The sequence below is a fragment of the Ostrinia furnacalis genome, unplaced genomic scaffold (genome assembly GCF_004193835.3).
Source record: "Ostrinia furnacalis isolate ACB-3 unplaced genomic scaffold, ASM419383v2 OfSCF1245, whole genome shotgun sequence".
In the NCBI taxonomy this organism is placed as follows: domain Eukaryota; kingdom Metazoa; phylum Arthropoda; class Insecta; order Lepidoptera; family Crambidae; genus Ostrinia; species Ostrinia furnacalis.
The window spans coordinates 174,425-197,806 of record NW_021131484.1 but is presented as its reverse complement, the minus strand read 5'-3'; the positions used below and the strand labels follow the sequence as shown (position 1 = coordinate 197,806).

General features: G+C 37.2%; 1 protein-coding gene and 1 long non-coding RNA gene across 3 annotated transcripts in view; one reads left to right on the top strand and one right to left on the bottom strand.

Moving 5' to 3' along the window:
- The window catches only part of uif (sushi, von Willebrand factor type A, EGF and pentraxin domain-containing protein uif), a 103,473-nt gene that overhangs the window by 28,383 nt on the left and 51,708 nt on the right, over positions 1-23,382 (top strand). Inside the window, exons 2-3 of one of the 2 annotated variants that reach the window (XM_028303517.1) lie at positions 3,438-3,513; positions 21,860-21,938. In XM_028303517.1, coding sequence (XP_028159318.1) covers positions 21,867-21,938 — 72 coding nt within the window. In that variant the 5' untranslated portion in view covers positions 3,438-3,513; positions 21,860-21,866. The remainder of the gene's footprint in view (positions 1-3,437; positions 3,514-21,859; positions 21,939-23,382) is intronic. The other variant, XM_028303516.1, reaches the window with a different exon arrangement.
- On the bottom strand, positions 20,066-21,364 carry LOC114352063 (uncharacterized). Its single transcript, XR_003655830.1, has 2 exons — positions 21,327-21,364; positions 20,066-21,023 (listed from the first exon to the last, which is right to left on the bottom strand). It is a non-coding gene; the product is annotated as an uncharacterized LOC114352063 (long non-coding RNA).

Genomic DNA, 23,382 nt, shown 5'->3' with positions numbered 1-23,382 from the left:
CCAAAGACCTGACAGGGTTATAAAATTGATTTTGTGTTAGGATTAAGTTAGCACATACATAGAATTCTGGTTAGACGCAGGTAATCGAATCAGAGATCACTTCCGCCATCTTGCGGTCCGCAACACCGCGAATGCATTCCGTTACACGACCGTAGCATAATGAGAGCAGTCAGTTCATAAAGCGAAAAACAAGAGAAATCGTCAAAAGCCTTCCATTGCCTAATCTTACACCTACTCAGATTAAACTCTACAATAGTTAAGATCAAGTGGATAATTAATACCTACATTTCACATATTTTAATTGCAATTTCTTAGCCCGCTGGCAGATATTCACGAAGACCTCTGTAGTTAAAAGTTTCCGTCCACTCAATATTGACAGTCGAAATAAGTTCTCTATTACAGCCCAGTTCAGCGGCAGCTCGCCCTACAGCCGTATAAGATAAGAACTTGAATATTTGTTATTTTACTGGGTGGCTATAGCTGAAGGTCGCGGGAAGAACCTGGGAGCGGGCAGCGCTGAACCGGTCGTTATGGAAATCCTTGGGGGAGGTCTTTGTTCAGCAGTGGACGTCATTTGGCTGAAACTAACGAACGAACTGGCTGTTACCTCCCAGGCTAGACCAAGCTCGCCCCTCCATTCCGAGGGGGCTTGATTAGGGATATTCCGATACTAATAAATACGAGTAGGTACTCGATACTTTTGATTCGATACCAAGTATTTATTGTATCGAATCAATTTTGCGATACATAATCGGTATCGAAACAAAAATACTTGGTATCGAATCGAATCAGCAAAACAACCGAAAACAATAAAAAAACCGAGAACGCATCATACAGAACTGAAAGAGTCAGCTAATCAGCTTTAATCGGTTACTGAGTTACTAGAGCCCGAGCCGAAAGCGAGAGAAGGAGACACCCGCACCCGCCCGCAAATCATCTCGCCATTCCGCCATTGTGAAAGTGTTAAGTCACTATTTACAAGTAATTTTATTAATTGTAATCATCGAATTCATCGGTTTATTCCAATGTTATCATGGCATAAACCGATAAATAAATAGTTGTTTTCTTCTCAATTTTGTTTAAATTATTGTCCTTCAACGTTCATTGATAGCACCCTCAAAATAATAAAACTAAATAAAAGTTCCAAAAAGTATCGATATCAGTAAGTATCGATACTTTAGGAGTACTTATTTAAGTAGTATCGAAAAAAGATTTGAGTATTATCGAAATGAGTAGGTATCGATACTTAGGTGGTATCGGAACATCCCTAGGCTTGATTAACGAAGCGACACCTAATGGGCGCGATAATGTGCAGATCGTTCACATTTCCCGTCCGGGCCCGGGTTAATATGGGATAACTAGGACTATGCGGGGTCTAATGAAATTGACAAGAAACTAAAGGAAAAAACACGTAACAAATGACATAGAGGTGGATAAATGTAATTTCTATGAATGGTGTTACGATATCGACACAGTTCAACTAGAGAGCATATAATAATATTATGTCCACTAAGACTGAAGTTAAATTAAACAGACAATAATTATCTTATTAGATTGTCTTAAACAGTGTACCATAAATAAATTCAAACATATTGCGGTATTCACGTGAACACTGCTCTATCGCATCATCTACATTATTATTATTATTTTATTATTATTTATAATATAATATTAATATATAATAATAATATTATAAAGAGGAAAAATTTGTTTGTTTGTTTGGTTGTAATGAATAGGCTCAAAAACTACTGGACCGTTTTTAAAAATTCTTTCACCATTCTAAAGCTACATTATCCACGAGTAACATAGGCTAAATTTTATTTTGGAAAAAAATAGGGTTCCGTAAAATATGTAGATAATGTAGTCCACGCGCGCGAAGCCGCGGGCGGAAAGCTAGTAGTCTATAAACTAACAAAATATGAACATCAATGTAATTGGTTTAAAAATATTTTTTTTCTTTGTTAATTGCTTTGCAATCAAATGTTATTCGGCCAATTAATTAGGGAAATTGTAATTTAACATTTATTACTGTACAAAATCTACAATAACACAAATGGTATCCTTGCGTAAGTATATTTGGCAATGACTGATTGTAGAAATAATTTAACAATCACTGTTTATTTGAAGACACTGATGTAGAAAGATAAAAGGCTTTATATTGTTGGTTCAATATAGCTTAATATCAAGCCTTGTATGGTTCTCCAGCGAACTGTGTTAGCTTTCTTGGACCGAAAGTTACATAAGCTTTAGCAAACCAATTGAAAGTTGGTGTAACGTTACGAACAATACAGGGCTCAAATATTTGGAATAACTATTAATACTATTACATTCACTTAACTTTGCCAAACTTTCACTGTATTTGCATACACATGATTTTAAAGTGAAACGTAACGTCATGCTGAAGAAATTTTTATGTAATTTTCAGATTAATATATGAGGGACAGTGCCTACCATTCGCAGGTTTTTGACAACTTACATATGACCATAATAGTAAATTGTGATACATACTTTACTTTTACTTTACTGTGAAAAGTGATGACATATTAAAATACTTGTCTGAATCGCGGGCATACTTCAAAGACATTAAACAACCTCGTCTATACAGTGTATTTTATAGTTAATTTGCAAAACGTGTTGCAGCTATGTGCAGTTACGCTAACTGGGTCACAGAGCGCCTCGGCTACCGTAAACCGATAGCAGCGATCTACAATAAAATGCAGCTATGCACTTTACATCGCTACGCACACATTTTTACAACACCCTCGAAGTTAATGCGCTATCGTTCCCGAATTCCTAACTAAATCAAACTAGGATTCGCTTGTTAGTTTCAGAACTGAAGTTTCAGCCTTGTGAATGAATTCCGCTGCGCCTTGAGCTAAAATTTGGTATATGAACTTGTTTATTTTAATTCCCTTTGCGCCGTTACCAAGTAAACTTCATATGGTAAAGTTCGCGAAACAATTTTACGTCAATCCACAAGAGAATAAAAGGCGCAAGAATACTCAAGATTTGTATACCAAACTCGTTACCTCCCTCGCTCTTGCTTATTATTTTACTGAAAATGAAGTACAAGTTAAACTATCACGACAAACAAACTTAACTGAAGCTAATTAAGTAAAACATCGTCCAATTTTCAACGAAGCTTCTTGTAGGAGTTTCGTAATTTCATAAGACCAAGTACTTTCAAATTTGCTGCTTCAGCTATGAGAGTTTCCAAATATTACTATTTTATCAAAGGAATGGTACTCGTTACATTAAAAGCATGTTTTAAGCAATCATGCTTCATGAGATAACTATAAATGCCCCGTTTCCGTTGTTATTACATTTAGTCGTAAAAATCAAAGGAAACGTACCTACGTAATTAATAAATGTAAGTTAAGAATCGACAGTTTATAATTGCATTGGATGTTGTAACTGACGCTTGGTTTTGTTTGCAGGTACACAACGCGTGCGAAACAGCCCACGGAAGAGAAAATCAATTTCGCCTGTTATTTAATATTGCCTATTGAGTGCGTAAGTGTACACGTATCTTCAAACAGATTGAGCAAAGAAAAAGCCTCTTACTTTCTTCGATTCATTCAAATTTGAGTGCACGAGTGTAAAATGTGAAAGTGAGCATTCGGCAGCGGTCATTTGTTCGTACTATCGATGATTGGATGATTGGCTTTCGCATCACTATCACGTTTTGAAACAATTTATCAACCAGATGTGCCTTCTGTGAATAGTAAAAGCGAACAGTGGGCTAACCGAAATGCGTTTAATTATTAAGTCAAATTGAACAAAATGAATCCCAATTATCACGGCAGTAATACAATAACACTTATCATGATCTATTTTATGTTATTTATAAACATTTCAATACATTTTTCAGCGCGCATTATATCAAAATGCTGTAATAATAATTGTTTTGCGTTTAGATCCATTAAATTAGTCAAATTTATTACTTCACATTATCGTTAACAAGGTATAATGTATGTAAAATTGATTGTTTCCGCGAGAACCCGCTAAAGTAGAACAATAATGCCAACTTTATTTTTTATTTGAAAACATTTTCCTCGTAAGGGTATCCGAAATAGTAGTAGACTAGCTGACCCGGCGAACTTTGTTCCGCCTTAATGGCAATAAATAAGCAGACTTTTTTTTTTAATTTCGAACGCGATAAAAAGTATCCTATGTCCTTCTCCTGGCTCTAAACTACCTCCCTGACAATTTTCAGCTAAATCCGTTCAGCCGTTCTTGAGTTATAAGCGAAGTAACTTACACGACTTTCTTTTATATATATAGATATGTTAGGTAGGTACGTACTTATCTATGTTGAAATGGTTAGGTAAGAAGTATTAGACTGCTGGTTAGTGCTGATTTACTTTAACTGAGAATTATAGTAACTGGAAGCACCTCAAATTACTTAACATCTAATTGTATCCAAGTACCAGTTTGTGCGCTTTGAAATCGAACTTTTACCTAGCCTCCCCTAAAAAGCATACAATGTTTCACTAAATAATTCAATCCCATCGTTTCCAATATTAATAAAGCGATAATGCCATGCATGTTTAACAGGATACATTAATTAAATATTCATGTCTCTCATGTTAAGGAATGGAATTTGATAGCAATTTCGCACGAATTAAATCAATCCGCACTCAATTCCTGTTAATAACTACACGCACCCAATATGAATTTTAACCGATAATCTCTCATAAGGTACTTGATACAAATAAGGCCTACCTAACTTTAAATGCTTATATTTCAATAAATATTAACGCCAGTCAACAAAAACAAGGTTTATTAACTTCTTCCATCCTTTAATTTTTATAATATTACAAAAAATAACACAATTTTAACTAAATCTATTCAAAATAAGCAAATTACGAAACCACTGATTTTGGCTTTATTAAATCACCTACACGGAATAAGGCCTATATGATTCAAATGCCTGTAGACCTTAAAATTGAAGTTGTATTAAACAAAATGCGGTCTTATAACATTAAACATGTCGATTTGTTTGCGTTATCAAAATTTTACATACCAAGTAAACAGAAATTTACTGTATATCTCTAGATAAACTTAAATTCCACTTATTAAGACTATTACATAAATTATAGATAAAATTAAATATTCATAGTAACAAAGTAATGATTCTTTACTTAAATTATCAAAAAAAAAATCAAAAACAAACAATATTATTTTTTTGTATAGGGCTTATTAAAACACCGTGTTCGAATAAGGCCTACACATAAAACCTTTTAAATAAGTCAGTGTAGGAACATCATTTAGTCTTGATTTTTTGTAAACAAAATGAGATCTCAATTTTTGTTAGAACCAGGGCATAAAAAGGCTTCTGAATCATCTTTACGAACTCCTACATAATCTTTATGATACCACCAAAAGCAGTCCTTTATGGTAGCATATCTGCTACATTGTCTTCGAGACAGGCATGATAATACCAGCTTTGATTCTCCTATCCTTTAGAATTATACATACGGCTTTTTTTTCTTATTTTTTAGTGGTTTTGTATTTTGTTTCNTCGCTCTTGTTGTCTTTAAAAATTTACAAATAATGCATCTATAGCCAGTAGTACAAATTAAGGTAATTATTAGCTAGTAAGAAATATTTAGAAACGATTACTAAGAAAAGATTAATCTAAAACAGCGTTATTTTACCGAAAATTTAAGATGAAAGCGCCAGATTTTTATAAGAGAGCACGATATCACCCACGACCTTAGAAGAACGCGTGCCAATTGGTGCTGGGATCGTGGATCGGGACACTCTTGCACTCTACCGGGTTGTAGGGCATATGAGTACGTGTCCTTGAAGTATTATCCCGGTTGGATTTATTTATCTGTGTTTTCTGATGTATAGGCCTTATTAGAACGTAGGCCTTATTTGTATCAAGTACCTTAGATAATATAAATTGCTGATTGAATAATCCTGACCAATTAATAGAATCCGCAGTTCTATACTTATTCGATTTATACTTCCGTAATAATTGGCACATCACTAATTATAACCGCCAACTAAATTGAAAAGCAAACTGAAGCGACAGCGGAAAGGTTTAATTTATATTCGTTTAATTAAGGTATGTTCACATTAGTAGGTATGTGTAGGAAATGCCCGAGGAAAGGCCCTTTATGCATCAGCTCACACTTATAAGATGTCAACCATCTTCCGTGATAAGGGTGATTACTCATAAGCATTAGTATTGACTTCCACGTATATCCTTAAAAATGTAGATATAGACCCAGTTTAGAGATTGAGACTTCCAGCTTGAGCGTGATTATCTTCATACTCGAGGATGAATTTAGTATGAAAAAATTATACTTAACCAGAAAATGAGTGCGCTCAAGCCAAAAATCTCAATTCAGAACCTTATCTGACTAGGAATAAGAGCAACTTCGTAGTTGTATCATATTTGTGTCATTATAAGCATGAAATAGAATAGGTACCTGTAACTTACATAAAACTTTTTTTTATATTCTCGTTACGTGAACGCTAAATGATTTATTTGTTTAATTAGTGAACATAGAAGATATACGTATTATTGCTAACGGTACCGCATTCCATGATGTACTGCAAGTTTATTTGACAACGAAATCAATATGCAGGACAACTTTGGCCGGGGTCCCGTTGCGGCCATCCTTGTGCACATAACGGACGATCAAATGGCCCCGATTCTTTGCTTGGAAGCACAGACAACGCTGTGTTTTGAACGTTTGACAGCAGGCCAGACTTGGACGTCGGTGTTTTTGCCAAAGGTCAATTGGAACTCTACCTAAGTTTTACTCGTAGATTGAGTAACTATGCTGTACCTACTTGAGAATTTATAATCTACAGACAGTTAAGATGTTAAACGTAACGCTAGAAGGCAAAAATATTTCTCCAATCATCGCGTTTTACTAAAATGACACTTTGATTTAAAACTAACATCGGAACCACCCTAGTAATTTATTTATATTTTACCCCGACAATTATTGTTTCTAAATTATGCATTATTGTATCATACAACATTATAATTTCAATTATTGTTTTCATCATGCAATAACACAAAAAAGAACCATAATTTAATTTAGCTAATGACTTTAGTATCAAACCACTAACAATCCGAACTTTCCGCTGATTCGATTGGTTTCACAAAAACTGGTTCTAAGCCATACCTACAATTAAGGCGAATCAATAAAAATTCCAGCTCGCCGACGAGTTACGAGTCGAACCTGTATTTGTTATAAATATTTCTATGATGACAATTTACTCACCGAGAAATTAACAGAATTGTATTAATAAATAGCCGGAGATTCTGATTTATACAGCATCATCATCCTACATAGTAAAATGCAACTGCCACTTTTGAGAAAAAAACACCCCATATTTATAATACAAAAAAAAATTAGACTTTTGCTATACTGACCTATTTTCCAAAATTCAGGCTCTAATTTGAAAGCTTGAAACTATGTCCATGAAAATTGTAGAAGGTTGTTGTTTATTTTACAAATAAGTACTTATTCAATATGGAATTGACAAGAAGAACAAATGAATAGGCATCTTGTCTTGCCTGTACCGGTATTTATTTTCAAAAAGCTAAAGGCTTGTATGATAGAGTGACGTAAGCCTCTTTTATTGTCTTACGCCGATTTTAACGCGGGTGTAGCTCAGTCAAAGATTCACCCCTTTTTCCCCTAACCCCTTACACTTACCCCTAACCCGATTGTTACTTCTTTTGTATACGTAAACAGTACGGATACTGTAACAAAAGATACGGGTCAGTTTCTGGTCGTTTCTGGGGCAACGTTGTTTATTAATAAGCCGAGCGAGCAATGCGTTTATGTGTAAAACAAAAAAGCGTGAGACGTGGTTTCGAAAATTGCCAGTTATTATAATAGGCTATATTATAAACCGGGTCACTGCTGTCAGCTTCCCATTGTCATAATGGTCAATTAGTAGAGCGTCTCGCGCTGCTATTACTTCGTAACGGATTGTGGGAATCGCTCGAAAAGTCCAATTTTATTTGAAAACAAAAATTAAGCGCGTTCTCTGTCGCAAGACTGTCACAAATCTGCCCCACACGAGTTATCAGTTTTTTTTATTGTTATGAAACTATCATTTTGGATGCTGCCTACGAATATACTTCTATAATAAGCACTATAATAGGTATTAACCAAGAATATCAAATTGACTCTTTCTTTTAAAATAAAGGATTTCGATACAAGAATCATGCTGATCATCAAGTAGGTGTATTAAAAGTTTGATCGTAAACCTAGAAGTGTAGTATCTGATCCAGCAAATAGCTAAACATTTTAATTTATGGAAGGATGACTAGACCAATTTTAGTAATGCATTAAATTTGATAAAGTACCGGACCAAACATTATTCCGTTTAAATTCCCATTAACTTTAAAGACAAGTCAATATTTGAGTCATCGCATATGACCAAATAGTTATAGTCAAATTAATTTGCGGTTGCAAGTATAGACCGCATCAACACCAATAAACACGTCACACCCAGGAATTAATTAAGCGTGATACATAAGTAGACTATTGCGAAATGAAGCTATAACTAGTTAGGTATTTAGAATTATTATTCTGTGCCCCTAACTTTCAGCTTTTATAAAATGACGTAGGTCTGGCGTGAACGCCACGTGGGAACGAGCCTTTTAGACTAAGAGCTAGTGAAGCTCTTAGTCTAAAAGGCTCGTTCCCACGTCAATCCAGCAATGCAGGATCCGAATCTCGCAAAACTGGACAGTCGCGTGAATACACACAATGACATGTGTCACGGTCATGTGTGTTTGAAATTCGAATTAAAAATTCGAACGGGTCGGTTTTTGAGGGACACTGCAAACGGGATGTTCACGTGAACGATAATATTAAAACACGTATACTACTAAACGGGATCTTTCAAAAACGGAATGTCTCCTCCGTCCTTAATCTGCGCTGAATATTATGAAGATGGAATATCTGGCACTTAAATTAAAGTGGCAACATTAATATCCACAGTTGGCAAGCTGTCAACATTATCATTAACTACAACGAGTACTTAAGGTCTGGCTAATCACCGACGAATAAATAAAACTAAGAAGTCGGTTCAAACACATCAAATCTATAAAAGCAAAAGGTTACTGACTCACTCACTCATCACGTAATCTCAAAAACTACAAGTGCTAGGAGTCTCAAATTTTGCATGGGGTTTCCTTTTACAACGTAGGATCTCACTAAGACGTGATTTTGCGAAATTCAACCCCTAAGGAGTCCACGCGCACAAAGTCGCGGGATGCCGCTAGTTATAGTAGGTATAAGTACGCAGACAATTATGCATGAATTATGATACAAATCAAAATAACTTTAATCTACCACAACATTAAATATCTCATTTAAAATCAGCTGCATACGAAAACAATGCAGCCCGCATTAAGCAACCCAATATTATCGCGACAAAATAATCTTGCTTATGTGACATGGCAAAAACAATGTAGGTGTCAGTTAATCTGACTGTTACGTTCAAATGAGAAATTGCTCCACATCACGAGGTCACGGCGTTTAGAGAAAAGTTGTTATTCTATTGTCATCGATAGTTATTCATAGGCGATGACATACAAATTTGGGTTCTATTATGTCAGCGTTTTCAAATACTTGGTGTGCGACTTTAGTCGTCGCATTTTAGGAAAACTTTACTCAATATTCATTTCCTCTTTTTATGCTAAATAGGGAAGAGTTCTGGGGTTCCCCAAATCATGTGAAAAGATTTTAAAGAGGTTAATGATTCTGCCAAAATGCGACTACTGCTAAACATAAGACAGCCTGCACCCATTGAGCATTTTATCAATTTGTTCCAACTTTCACTAAAATAAGTAACTATCACATAACAGATTTAAGCCTATTCACGTATGGCGAAATAAATCCATAAAACCTCCAACCATTCGCGCATTCTTTGAAATCGGGCAAATTAAAAACATTACACAAAATTTAACGTAAGATTAGAATAATCTCACGCGCACGCAAGCAGAGTGGCGCAAACGCATCGTCCGATTCAAAAACAATAGCCGCGAATGCGTGGGAACAGGCTAGAGGTGGGCGCCACGCCGGCGCGCCGCCGCCGCCGCGAATTTTTTCACGCCGCCGCCGCCGACGACCAGCTATCGGCGCGCCGATATTTATACTGTACAAACTTTTTGAAATTTATTCCTCTGCTATACTGTACTAATTTGTGTTTCAAACGCAAAAGAACTATTTTTTTATTGAGTTGAGCGGCTATTCTTGTTCAATAAAGTCCTAGTATCACTGCGACCGGTACCGATCTATTGTGATCGCCGCTATTTTCCTTACAGTTCGCCTCCGAGTCCTGCGTCCATTAGGAATGCAGTATCTTTTGGGGGGCTTAGGGTGTGTTTGCCCAGGTGTAAGCTCCGCTTGCGCATTAATGGTCCGCAGTCCGTGAGAATGTGTAGTGGCGTTTCATCTGCCTCTTGGCACATCCTGCACGTTCTTGATTCGGATAGTCCCATAGTGGACAAGGGCTTGTTTAAGCTGCTGTGTCCAGTGAAGGCTCGAACTAAGATGCACATTTTGATCCTACTCAGTCCTATGATCTGCTTAGAGCATTTTCGGTCATAGGCTTTTATAAGAGGTTTGGAATGAGTTAATCCTAGCATGTCTGACCATGCCTTAAAGGATTCGTTTAAACAGATGTTCTCCAGGGTCAGTCGAGCGAGACTTTTGAGAATGCCACAAAAGGGTTCTGGACCATATTGTGTTCCCTCCGCTCCCGCTCTGGCCAGTTCATCGGAATTTTCATTGTCCACGATTCCCGCGTGACCTGGAACCCATTTCAGCGTTACTCTGTTACGTTTTCCTAGGGTATTCAGTCGACTCATGAAGTTTTCTACCAACTTTGAAATGATTAAGTTGGAGTTTAAGGCCAGCAGCGCGGCCTGACTGTCTGAGTTAATGTAAATTATGTGGTTGGCATAATTTTTTTGCAGGTTAGCTTCCGCACATTCATTAATGTCGTAGACTTCTGAGAGATGGAGGCAAATTTACCCAGGCTTTGAGTTAGCCTAAGTTTCGGCTGCTCTCCATACACGCCAAAGCCTACGTTCTTCTTTTTTTTTTTTTTTTTCTTAATCGGTCTTACTCTTGTCAGAGTGGTCGTGGTTGCGCTGACGAGGTACATGGTGGGGGTGGAGGATGGAGGTACAATTTATATGTTTATGCTATATAAATTGGTACACAAGGCAAACTTAATGCCGTTGATATACTAATAATTGATTGAATAACTTAATGATGATGATGATGATCCATCCGACCGATTTCGGCCATGGCGACCACTCCGACTCCTAGCTGTCTTGGCGGCGCTGGTGTGCCCGAAGATGGCTTACGTAGCCTATTTTCGCGGTAAAATCCCTCGCGCATTGAGGGCATCTGAGCACGCCGCCAACATAGTTATAGTGAATGGCGGCAGATGGACGGGCCTTCAAGTCATCGCGCTTCGCGTCGAGTTCAGTCGTACGCTGCACCTCGAACTCGTGGACTTGCCTTTTCACAATCTCCCGCCATTCTGGGCGCTGTGCTGCCAAACCTTCCCACTGAGAGGGCTCAATGTTGCATCTTTTCATGTGCCGCTTCTGTACATCTTTGTACCTGAGGAGTTGACCGCCATGTTTCCGCTTACCCTCCTCAAGTTCAGAGTAGAAGATGCGCTTCGCCACTCTCTCCCTAATTGAGGACGAAAGACGCAGGAGGACAAAGTGACTGACATAGCCCACAGAATCGCTAAAATCAAGTGGCAGTGGGCGGGGCACATATCTCGTAGAGCTGATGGCCGCTGGGGCAGTAAAGTTTTTGAGTGGCGACCACGAGCCGGAAGACGTAGCGTGGGCAGGCCTCCCACTAGGTGGACCGACGATTTGGAGAAGGTCGCAGGAAGTGCCTGCATGTGAGCGGCGCAGGACGTCTCTCAGCTGAAACGAAAGAACTAACGCTATGAGAGATGGCTAAGCTAAAGAAATAGCCAAAATGGACCCTCGTAAAGCACTTGCATTTGATCTGATCACCATGAAGTCCATGGTCTTGACAATGACCACACTGAGTGAGAAGAACCTCGCAAGTCTCTTAACTTTGGAAATGATCCATAAGGCTGGCAAGTCGCCTAACGAATTCTCTTATCGCTCAATTAATCTGACATTTGTACTGTATGGAAAAGGATCATTCTTGCTCGTTTATTCTCTTGCCTAAGTATGACCCATGTAATACAGTATATCCGACCAGAAATTTTGGCAGAAACCATACCAACCATAATGAGTACAATGTTTGAAAAAGAAAGAATCCTGTACGTCTGCTTTCGCTGCGGCTTCAGCTGGGTTTATTATAAAGGACTACTACCTGCTGATGGATTCTTATCTCAGTGACAGACAGTTTTAAATCAAACTCGGTGACAAAATCTTCTCTTTTTAGCTGCAGAGCTGGAGTACCCCAGGACTCTGTACTTGGTCCGATACTCTATAACATCTACTAGTAAAGTAGCCCAGACACCAGAAAGCTGAGGCATTCCTCAAATGTAACTGAGATCTTAAAGTGACTAGACTGTTGCAATGTCAGCTGCTTGGCTGACCAAGTGGCGCATGTAATTAAGCCCCGAAGTCTCACCATATTATCATTTAAGACGTGAAACTTATCCTCCGGCCAATCTAGACCTCGACACATTGCTGCAATCAACCTGCATTAAAATCCTGGACCGTAGGATGACATGGAAAGACCATAAATATAAATAAAACAGAACTGAATATAATATTCCACCGACAGTCAGCTAATCCAACATTAACTATGTGCCTCCAAAGAGCTCAAAAATACATGTTAAGGGTACTTTTATCGGCACATTGGTACGCTCGCCTTTAGGAAATACACGAGAACTTGATCTCAGCCAAACTCACTATCCAAATATCAAAGTATCTATGATCAAGAGAGCTAATTTACTAGGGTAAACCACTGCTTTAGTGGCTCAAACCCCAATCAACTGCAAATCACCTGATTAGTCTTGACGACAGATACTAAAAAAGCAGATTTAAAAAAAAACCTAATGAACAAAGGTCAAACAAGGTCACGCCGCCGACGCCGCCGCCGCCGAGGTCAAAAAGTCGGCGCGCCGCCGCCGGCCAATTTTATATCGGCGCCCACCTCTAGAACAGGCCATGAGGGCATGGGTATGATGGATCATGAAGATTGCTTGAACTGAAAGTGATATGTTTGAACTATCATAATACTAAGCAATATACATCGCGGAAGTATGCTTGCAGCTGCAGCATTATGTTATACGAGTAGAACATCTCTGTCTTTTCGAAAAATGTAAAGTTTATCTGATTATGCTACTTGATTATAGTATTGAGTAATTAGATGACGACATAGAAATAATTAAGAAATGAATTTTGTTATAAACCATCTCGATGTCATTTCATTGCACTACCACTACGAACTGTGTTATCCTAGATACCCTTCGTCCTAAATACTCTTAAAACTAGGTGCATTACCGAATTTATACAAAAACTTTAAATGTGATTTGTCGTCTAAAAAAGAGTTATAGATTTTCTAAAATATTGAATACGGACTGTTTTCATAATTGTTAGTGACGCAAGTTGGTGCTGAATTATTAATCTCATTGCATTAGTGTAAAAATGACAAAAGATTTTAAATAAAAAGTTAATTTCAAAATTAGTTACATGATACGGTTGGCTATTTTCCATTTACGTGCTAAAAGCAGAGTTTTTGCTTGTGCTCTTTCATTTGTTATTTTCTTGTTTTATATTTTTTGTTATAAATACACGATAAATAAGGTCTTGATTCCTTTTTAGAGAACTTATTCGATAAAAATAATGGTGACGTACTTACTAGACCTATACACATGACGAAAAACATGTTATTTTTAATAATTTCCAATTAGGAATTCAGTAAAAACTTAGCACTTAAATCATCATCAATATTTAATTGCAAGGTCATTGCAAAAATGATATAATTGATTGAATTACGATTGGTTCGTAATTCTTTCCTTTTAACGTTTTTATCGTTGGAATTCTTCAAAAAATACCGGTTTGTGCCGTGTCCTGTTTTGTTGTACTTTTCAACGTAATTGAGGCATGGATATCCTTTTTGCGAAATGTCCGAACCGTTCATGCAATGGGCATTGTGAAAGAACACGTATTATGCATTATTTACAGGGTGTATTGTATTGTAAGGGATAGATTGGCAAAAATCAAACGTCAGTCAGGTCATTATTCTGAAGATTGTTGTTTTCATAGGTCCAGAGAACAGTAATCAATAATTTTTGTCTGTTTGGATTTTAAATTCCAAAATTGGAAAGCAATTGTCATAACCGGTGGTGATAAGTAAATAGGAAAATAACATTTGAAAGATGTGAAAACATGATGATTTCTGAGAAATTCTACTTGTTTGTCATTAAGAAACTTGATCGGAATCTACTGTTTTTTTTTTTTTCGATTTACTTATAATGTGCCTATTTCAGATTCAAGAATTAAAACATGTACCTATTTTCATGCATTTAATATGAACAACAACAATCAGCTGCATAGGTAATGCGAGTAACACGTAAAAATACAAAGTTCAAAACAATGATTAATTAGTCGGTAACTTATAATTTTCGGCAATAATCATCACGATTCTGTACACGTCATCACATTGTTATTTTAATGGATTCAAAAACAGTTATGAATACAACCGGATCCGTATGATGTCATCGGAGTTGAAGATGTTATATTTACAACACAAACTCATGGTTTTTTCACCACACCTTAGCTTTGTTTATAAGCAAGCCGTTTGATAAAAACATATCAAGTTTTTGCTGTCAAATTTTATTTGCAAAGCTAGAGCATCTTATACTTGTTATTGAACTATCTACACTAATGTTATAAGAAGTATAGATTTGATTATTTGTTTGTTTGTATTGAATAGGCTCCGAAATTACTGGAGCAATTTAAAAAACATTTCACTATTAAGATTCTACATTATCCATAATGAATATAGGCTATAGAATATGGAGAGACATTCGGTAACAGACTGAAATTAACGCGGGCGATGCCGCGGGCAAAAGCTAGTATTCAATAAGATTTACAAGCAAATTCTGGACAATACCTACTCATATTTCATTAGGTCTAAATTAAATTCATTTCCCAAAGTCATCCGACTTGGAATGAAAATCAAACCCGTCCGTGCGGGGACTCAACAATTTATTTGCGAAATCACTTCGCAATGTTTCGCATGCCAATGAGTGGACTGTACCTATTCATTTTAGAGCTTTATATTTTAGCTTTTTTCCTGCTTATTGAAATGTGGTACTTACTTACCTACGCGTTCTTTTAAAACACAAGTAACGTAACGTCTTACAAATCTGCCAGTATCACTCACTACTAGCAGATCTACCACAAAAATAATGGTTTTGTTTCAGTATTTTTTTGTTTAAGCTTTTGCTAAGTTATGCACATCTCGTTTAATGCATACCTTTAGTCTATAGTAATTTCTTATATCATAATGATGTACCTCGTCGTGCCTTATTATTATGAACCATCACAGGAACTAACATTGATCGTTAGTATTTGTATAGATCGTGACATCATATTATGCGCACTGCCAGTAATTTGTTGTTAACGATCTTTTAAAACCGCGAAATAGTGTGCTTTTGTTTATTAAAGCGTGAATATACAGATGCTAAGGAATATGCAGTGTTAAAGACCCAAATAAACAAGTAAAATCAGTTTGAACGAAAAACCTGATACCACGGTAAAATTGTTAAAATCTTAAATCGAACAAAGTGTCATATTTAGATGTGATTAGCTGTTTATTTTATCTTTTTATCCAATTAGTGTCAATCACACTTTCTATTTATTATACGTATCATAGATATTATATACTTGTGTTATGTAGACTGGCACACTTGCCCGCCATAAGTGGAGAAGCGAATTAAATACATAACTAGACCATGGCAAAAGTTGTTTTATGGCTACTCCATTGTCTGCGCATTTGGAAAACGCCGCCTTTATTGTTTTAACAGTCTCTGCTTTAGAATGTTAATAGGTCCATCAATTTTGTGGTTAAATGTAAGTAGAAATAGTGCAGTTAATTCGTCAATATTCAGACAATGGCGTACAGTCAACGTCGAATAGTTCGTGATACCCAAAGTAGCCAAAAAGTTTGTAACACGTCTTTGTTACAATTGGAATAAGGTTGTGGATCTTTTTGGCCACTTTGGGTGTCACTAAATATTTGACGTTGACTGTAAGTACCTACAAGTTTTGGAGGTCGACAGAACGAGATATAATTAGGAGAAACCGCACTAACTGTCGCACCTTGCCCTAAACTAACCAGAGCTTGACAGCACATCTGACATTAAAACTTCTGTAGCAAAATAGCATTTATTACAGCTACATAAGATACCAGGATGCCACTGTGTTTAGCTTGACTCTTACGTACTAGTAGAACGGATAGATGCAGTACCTACTTATTACACCCACACGTTCTTGACTCTGTGCTCAAATGCACCATCTTACACCACAAATTCCTTACCCCACAGAAAAATACTAGCTCTACATTGTCCCCTGTGGGAGTCGAATTCGCAAACGCATGAGCTGTTATCCAGTACGTGACCTACCATGCCCATAGCCATCACCGGCCACCGCGGCACCTACTGACAATTACTCCAATTTATAGTTGTGTAACGATTTTTGACAATTACAAAAATAGCTACTTCGTTATTTTACGGCAGTCACGCCTGTTACAACCGCAGTAATCGCAGTCGACAAAACAGATGCAGTCACGATAGTTGTAAAACTAAAACAGAACGTTAAGGGCTTTTACACGGTGCTACTTTATTGGCACGACACGCGCGACCTTATTATGAATTCTATGTAGTTCTTCTTCCGAAGTTTTTTAGTTCTAATTAACTTTGTAATGCATAGGATGGACGATTCAACGAGTCTTTGTAAATACGATGATTATTTTCAACTAAGAATAATAAAAATACCTTATCCATTACGAATAGCTAACTCTAAAAGGCTCTAACTCTTGTAATGTCATGAAATGCCGGAATTTATGGACCTTTTCTTTTTGCTTCCGTCCAACATCCAATCTTGCCTTATTTACCATCATTACATAAGTAGTAAGTACACCTACTATCTCTAATGATAAAAGGTAACGCACTACCCTTATTTACACGATTGGAAACAAAATCTGGTTCGCTCCAGCACCAAGACCAAGGAAAGCTTCCTGAACACATCATTTGCTCTATAAATTCCAATTTTATCACCAAAGTTTACAAATCGTCCCCTGTAAAGGCCTTACACAGAAACTTTAGTATCGCCCTCGTCCCAATCCGGTCCGAACCATTCAGCTTCCACGGCCGTTCCGATCGCACGTGACAACAAAACGCCCCCGGCTACTTATCCCTGGGAGATTATGAAATACTCGTAGCACATACGCAATACTATTGTTTCCTTTGCAATCGATCTGTGGTTTTATCAACAAAAGTTGTACCCGAATGTGGTAGTTGGTCAAATTAATAAATCATTATGCGTGTTAGTAGACATTCATTTCTCGACAATAGTAACTAATAATAACTATGACTGAAATGATTAAGAAATACAAAACATGAAGTATTGAGCCTTTGGCACACAGCTATCATGACAGAGAGGTAGCGTGAGATTATGACATGGCGTGACATTTCGACTTATGGGTACCATTTGAAAGACTCAAGAGGTTACCAAACCGATTGACTTGTGTGCTAAAGTTACGTAATTTTTTGAATCACAAATACTTTTTCAATAATAAGTATCATGGTCTCATGCTATTTGTAAGTCTCGTGTCTTGTGCTACATCAGTCTACTTACTTTAGCAGTTTTAGTGTCAATCTTGTACGTTTCACGGACTACTATTTTTCTTCTCAATCGATTTCACCAGTAGCCTTCTTTTCCTGCAAGAACTAGTCTGTTTAAGAGTAAATATAAAACAAGCCTAAATTTTGCCGTTTCCTTTGATGATTTTTTTCTTTTCTTGTTTGGTGTGATGTATAAAAAGTGTTATTCATGTAAGTATATTGTTTTATGTTGAGTTCATACTATGTTCTGCAATATAAGATCCATGATTTGGTGTCAATTTACTAGGTAGTTTATACGAAACATTTCCCTTTTCAAAACAATTTTCTATCGGCTTGTAATTATCAAGCAGCGGATTTTCTAATAAACTTTTCCCTCCCTTTATTTAGCTAACGAGGTATTTTTCTCGTCCGAACTCAATTTAATTAAGTAGAAATTACTTAAACATCGCCATAAGACGGTGGAAGAGGATAGTCTCAAAGTCTGTTATTAAACGGTGCACCTTTTGACTCAAGTCAGATCTCAGGAAGGATCTAATTTCATTAAGATTATGTTTAATTGTTACTAGTTCATATTACCAAAGAGAAGTCTGATGATTATATGCTACTGCATCAACCAATTATTAAAAATATCCGAAGATTATTCATCATCATCATCATCATCATCATTTCAGCCACAGGACGTCCACTGCTGAACATAGGCCTCCCCCAATGCTTTCCTTAGCACCCCCCGCCCCGCTGCTACCCTGACCGCTACCGTAGCCAGGAACTGCGGGGCTACCGGAGACTGGGGGCCTGGTCGCTGTTGTGTTCCTCATTGGGGGGATCATTGCCGATACTCGCCACGCTTGGCAGGCGGGTTGGCGAGCGCAGTTTTTTATAAATTTCGCACGCAAACGCTGCTGCCCATCTCGTGCTACAGGATTTTGTCGCCTCTTACGACACGCCTCCTGTTGGCGGTGGGGAATTGTATTCTTTACGGCCGTCCCCGAAGATTATTACAACCAAGAAAATTAATGGATGAAAATTGTATAAACATGTATTATGTATACAAATGTGTATAAATAAGTAGGTACGTGTATTAATTAAAATATGTTAAAGATAAGAGACAATGATAAAATGCATTAACCGTATTGATCGTATAATGCAACCTTAAGATGACGCATAAATAAATAAGTGCATAGGTACTTACAAAAAAAACATAGTACATTAATTCAAATCAATCTACATTCTACATAAGTAAACACAGGTAGGCACATAAAAATTGTGACGGCCGTCCAAAACAATTCAAAGTCCGAAAACTTTAAGCCGCTCTCTCTCCGTCTCTTTCCACAAACCGCCTGTCCTTATCAACAAACTTGCCAACTATGTATCTGACGTCAACTTTGACATATTAAAACTATGCCGAAGTGGGTTCTGGCTCAAGGGAGCATTGGATTCAATGAAGCAGCAAATTGTACTTTTACTTCAGCGCTTTCACATTCGAGCGAATAAAAAAGGTATAACTATCTGAAAGAATTAAAGTTACCTAATAGCTAAACGGTAGCTCATGGCACCATGTCAAAATTAGTTTTCTCAAGTTTTATTAACTAAGCCGTAAATCTGGTGTCAGACCTTGGACGAATAAACCACTGGACACGAAACCTACAAGATTTCTAAGGAAACACGATCAACCACTTTTTGCGGGGGGAGAGGTTTGACAATTGTCAAATAATGACATTTAGTGCTGGGAAAAGATCGTAAATTTTTATCGATAGTTATGTAAATGAATGAATGAATGAACCTAACGAGATAAATGAATTATGGATTGATAATATTGAAAGTTTCTTTAATTGAAAGACTATAATTAATTATTGTATCGTGTTTATTATAATGCCATTGGTAAATCATAGGTACAAATAATATTACAAATTATTCATATAGGTAGGTAACTAGGTGAAATATTTTTTGGCTGTGTTATCATTATCAAATTCGTAAAGCAATAAACAAGTAATATTCTGTTACGGTCGACTGCTAACTAGCTTTTGGTCTCAACAAATGTTATAATCTGTCTCACGTCACGGACAAAAGTTTCATCAATAGCCTATTTCTATACATTTCATGAAACACAATTTGATAACATTATGACAATGTATTGCTTTGTAGCGCTTGCAGTACGGATGCACTATCTGAGAATATTTAATTCTTATCTAATGTTGTTGATATTCTTATGTTTAGGTCATTCGAGAAGACCTCCTAGTACTTATTTCAGTTTTGAAGACGTCGGTATATCCTAACTTCATTGATTCCAGAGCAATTTCGCGTTTCCGCTGTAAGCTGGATATTATCTTTGGTCGAAGATGTGTACACAGGGTACCTATCCTGTTGATGAGGGGTATTTCTTTTAGGGTTTTGTGCAGAATCGCGGAATATCCTGTCTCCTTGTTTTGCTTTCATAGATCGTTTCCTTTAAGTCTTAGAGTGGGTGCTTGTGCTTCCTCCTGAATAATGAGGTCTAAATGTCTGAGATTCAGAAAGAAGTCAAGTGATGCCGATAGAGTGGTTCTCATACAACCCATGGCCGCTATGTTTGCTAGGCACTATGCATGTTGTCGATATGACTTGCCCAGTTCAATTTATTGTCAAGGGAGATGCTCAGATATTTCACCTGTGTTGGTTTTGTTTTGAAAAGTTCAGTGGCCTAATTCACGTATCTTGACAGTCAAGATCTCTCTGATGTTCAGAAGTCGTCCCATTGAAAAACAGTTGATGACAGGATGGACCAAATCAAGTTCCAACCACCCCGGTATTTCACTAAACGTGAGGGGATGACACAGATCTAAAAGGTTCCACCTCGGTATTGCATACCGAAAATAAAACCTGTTAATGAAATAAAAAATAATAATTGTAGTCATTTGGCGTATTTTTGTGATGACATTATTAATATTTAGATGCAATGAAAAGTTTAAATTGTATGTTCCATCTGTGTGGATCTCATCATCTTTTGTTTCATGTGACTAAAATAAAGCCAAAAAATCAATCAACATCAAAAATATTTTATTCAAATTTGACCAGTATTTTGATGTACAACATATTTCAAAAAAGGTGTAATTATTACTTACATTTACTGGTGTGCTTGTTTTGTATGTTCCATCTATGTCTATCTCATAATCTTTTGTTTCATGTGACTAAAATTATCAAAACAAAAAAATCTATCAAAATCTAAAATTAATTTGAATAATTTCAGTTTCAGTTTGTTTGGTATATCGATAAACTTATCGACATTTTTCAAGCCCTTTACGTCATAAAAATGAGATGTGAATGAATGAATGAAACCTATAATCCAACCAACTTAAATATACTACATGTTTTAAGCATTTACATGTACAATGAGTACTTTTTAAAATGACGTAATCTTATTTTGTTTACATATCAAATTTTATTTATTTTACGAAAAAATAGCTACTATAATAGATTTAAAATGTACTTACGCGTGATAAGAAACATTTCTTGTGTGACAGGAATAATTTTTGCAATAAAGTACGGCGCATTTACCCATTTTTCGTGATATTTTTACTCTTCGAGAGCTGGCGTCATACTGACAAAGTGACAACCTGACAACATTTACCATGGCTAATTTAGCCATGGTAAGTGCTAGCGGGGTAAAGACGAAAACGTCACTCGTTACGCGTCCAGTGGTTTATTCGTCCAAGTGTCAGACTCATAAGCCGGCTGTTACAACAATAAAAAGTGCTCTAGGTCAGAATCGAACTCAGGTCATAAAAGTCGATCTCTAAGTACTAACTATAGCTAGGTACGTACGTAGGCCTTCAACGTAAAATAAAGGCACCCCTTACGTACGAGTATAGGGCGGCCTTCGACGTCGAGTAAATTCAAATTGCAAATTCATTATAATTCTAGCAAAGTGTTTAATTAAACTGTTTCAAAGCTGTTTTATCTGTTGTGTCAAGCGTTCCACTCTAGAACCCTCGAATGGATATTAATGTGTGTGTTTTGTCCCCAGATTTACGATGTTGATAAGGTGTCCGGCGGCACTCTGTGCCGTCGTGCTCCTCCTGGCTGCCACGCCCACTAGTTCAGAGGTAAGTCATAACCCTTAAATCTAATGCCACAGTTACACCATGCGGAAAATTAATCGAACAGAAGCGAGAGCGCACACCGAAGTGTGGACGACGCACGGCGAAACTGACTAAAGTGCGTGTTTACACCATATGTCTCGATCAATTTCCCGCATAATATAACTGCTCCTTTAAATCTAAATTACTCGTATAATATCCCCTAGAGCTAGCCTAAAGCACAAGATATGTTGCGGCAGCGTGCACCGGTGCAACGCCGAAACAGTGTCGCTGCGTCGTCTTACATAGAAATATCTGTAGCAGGCACACGAGCGGTGCTTTAGCTCTTGCACTCAGCTATCGCGACCGCAGCGTAGTGTAATGCAGTATACACACCAAGTCCGCCGGCTCGCTGAATGAGTCGTCGACTTTTGATATGTTGTAAAAAGTCATAGAAAGAGCAAGTTGTTGACATGACTCTTCGAGGACACCAAGCTGCCGGGCTGTATGTCGGCGGGCTTAGTGCGTAGAGACCTTAAGCCTAGCGCGCTTTAAAAAATACAATAAAAGTAAGTTTTTTTTTTTTCAAATAAAAACGAACTGCACCTCAATAGAGTTCAAACTTAAATTAAAGACTAAATAAATAAGGAAAAGTAATCATGTCCGCGTAAAACTCTAGAGAGAGAAGAATTTCAGCTCATTCTATTCAGGCTTTAGTTTAGTTAAACGTCTTTCATGATTCCGAGTACTCTTTGCGCTATGTAGCTTCCAGCGTATATTTCTTGATGAAAAATTCCACATGTAAGACGTGTGAGGGAATTCGAAATACTTTCAAGAGCATAGAAATGTCACTGTGATTTTCGATTGAAGCTTTTCAGTTACATAGCCAGTTATTTTTTATGTTTACCTTTATTATTTTAAACACTTATGTCTTATGCCCCAAAGCTTGCTCAAGGCAAGACCTGGCTAGAGCTGAGAATGCCAGCTTTGTTCAATCAATAAGTACTTAGAAGAAGTAGCAGTTTGCATAATATCATACCAAACTCCAAGATGATAAGATAATATTTTCATCATCATCTCAGCCATAGGGCATCCACTGCTAAACACAGCTTTCCATGTTGCCCGATTGGTAGCGGCCTGCGCCCAGCGCTTTCCTGCCTTTATGATGACGTCGATGAGATTCTATATAAGCTTTAACTTTATTGAAACGCCTTAAAGTACCTACTCTATTGCACACCTACTGTGCGTATGTCGCACTGAAAATTGCGTTTATTACGCTGGTTCAGGGAATTTGATTTGAAAGTGGACTGTATAGGTTTTTTATAATAGAAAATTGATGAAAGGTAGATCAGTCCTCGCAACACAGAGACAGGTAATCTGAGCTTCACCAACCTTAAAATCGACCCTCGCCACGGACGGAAGCCAACCTGCAGACGCACGGCGTTCTGGGCGGTGGAGCACTGCCAGAGTA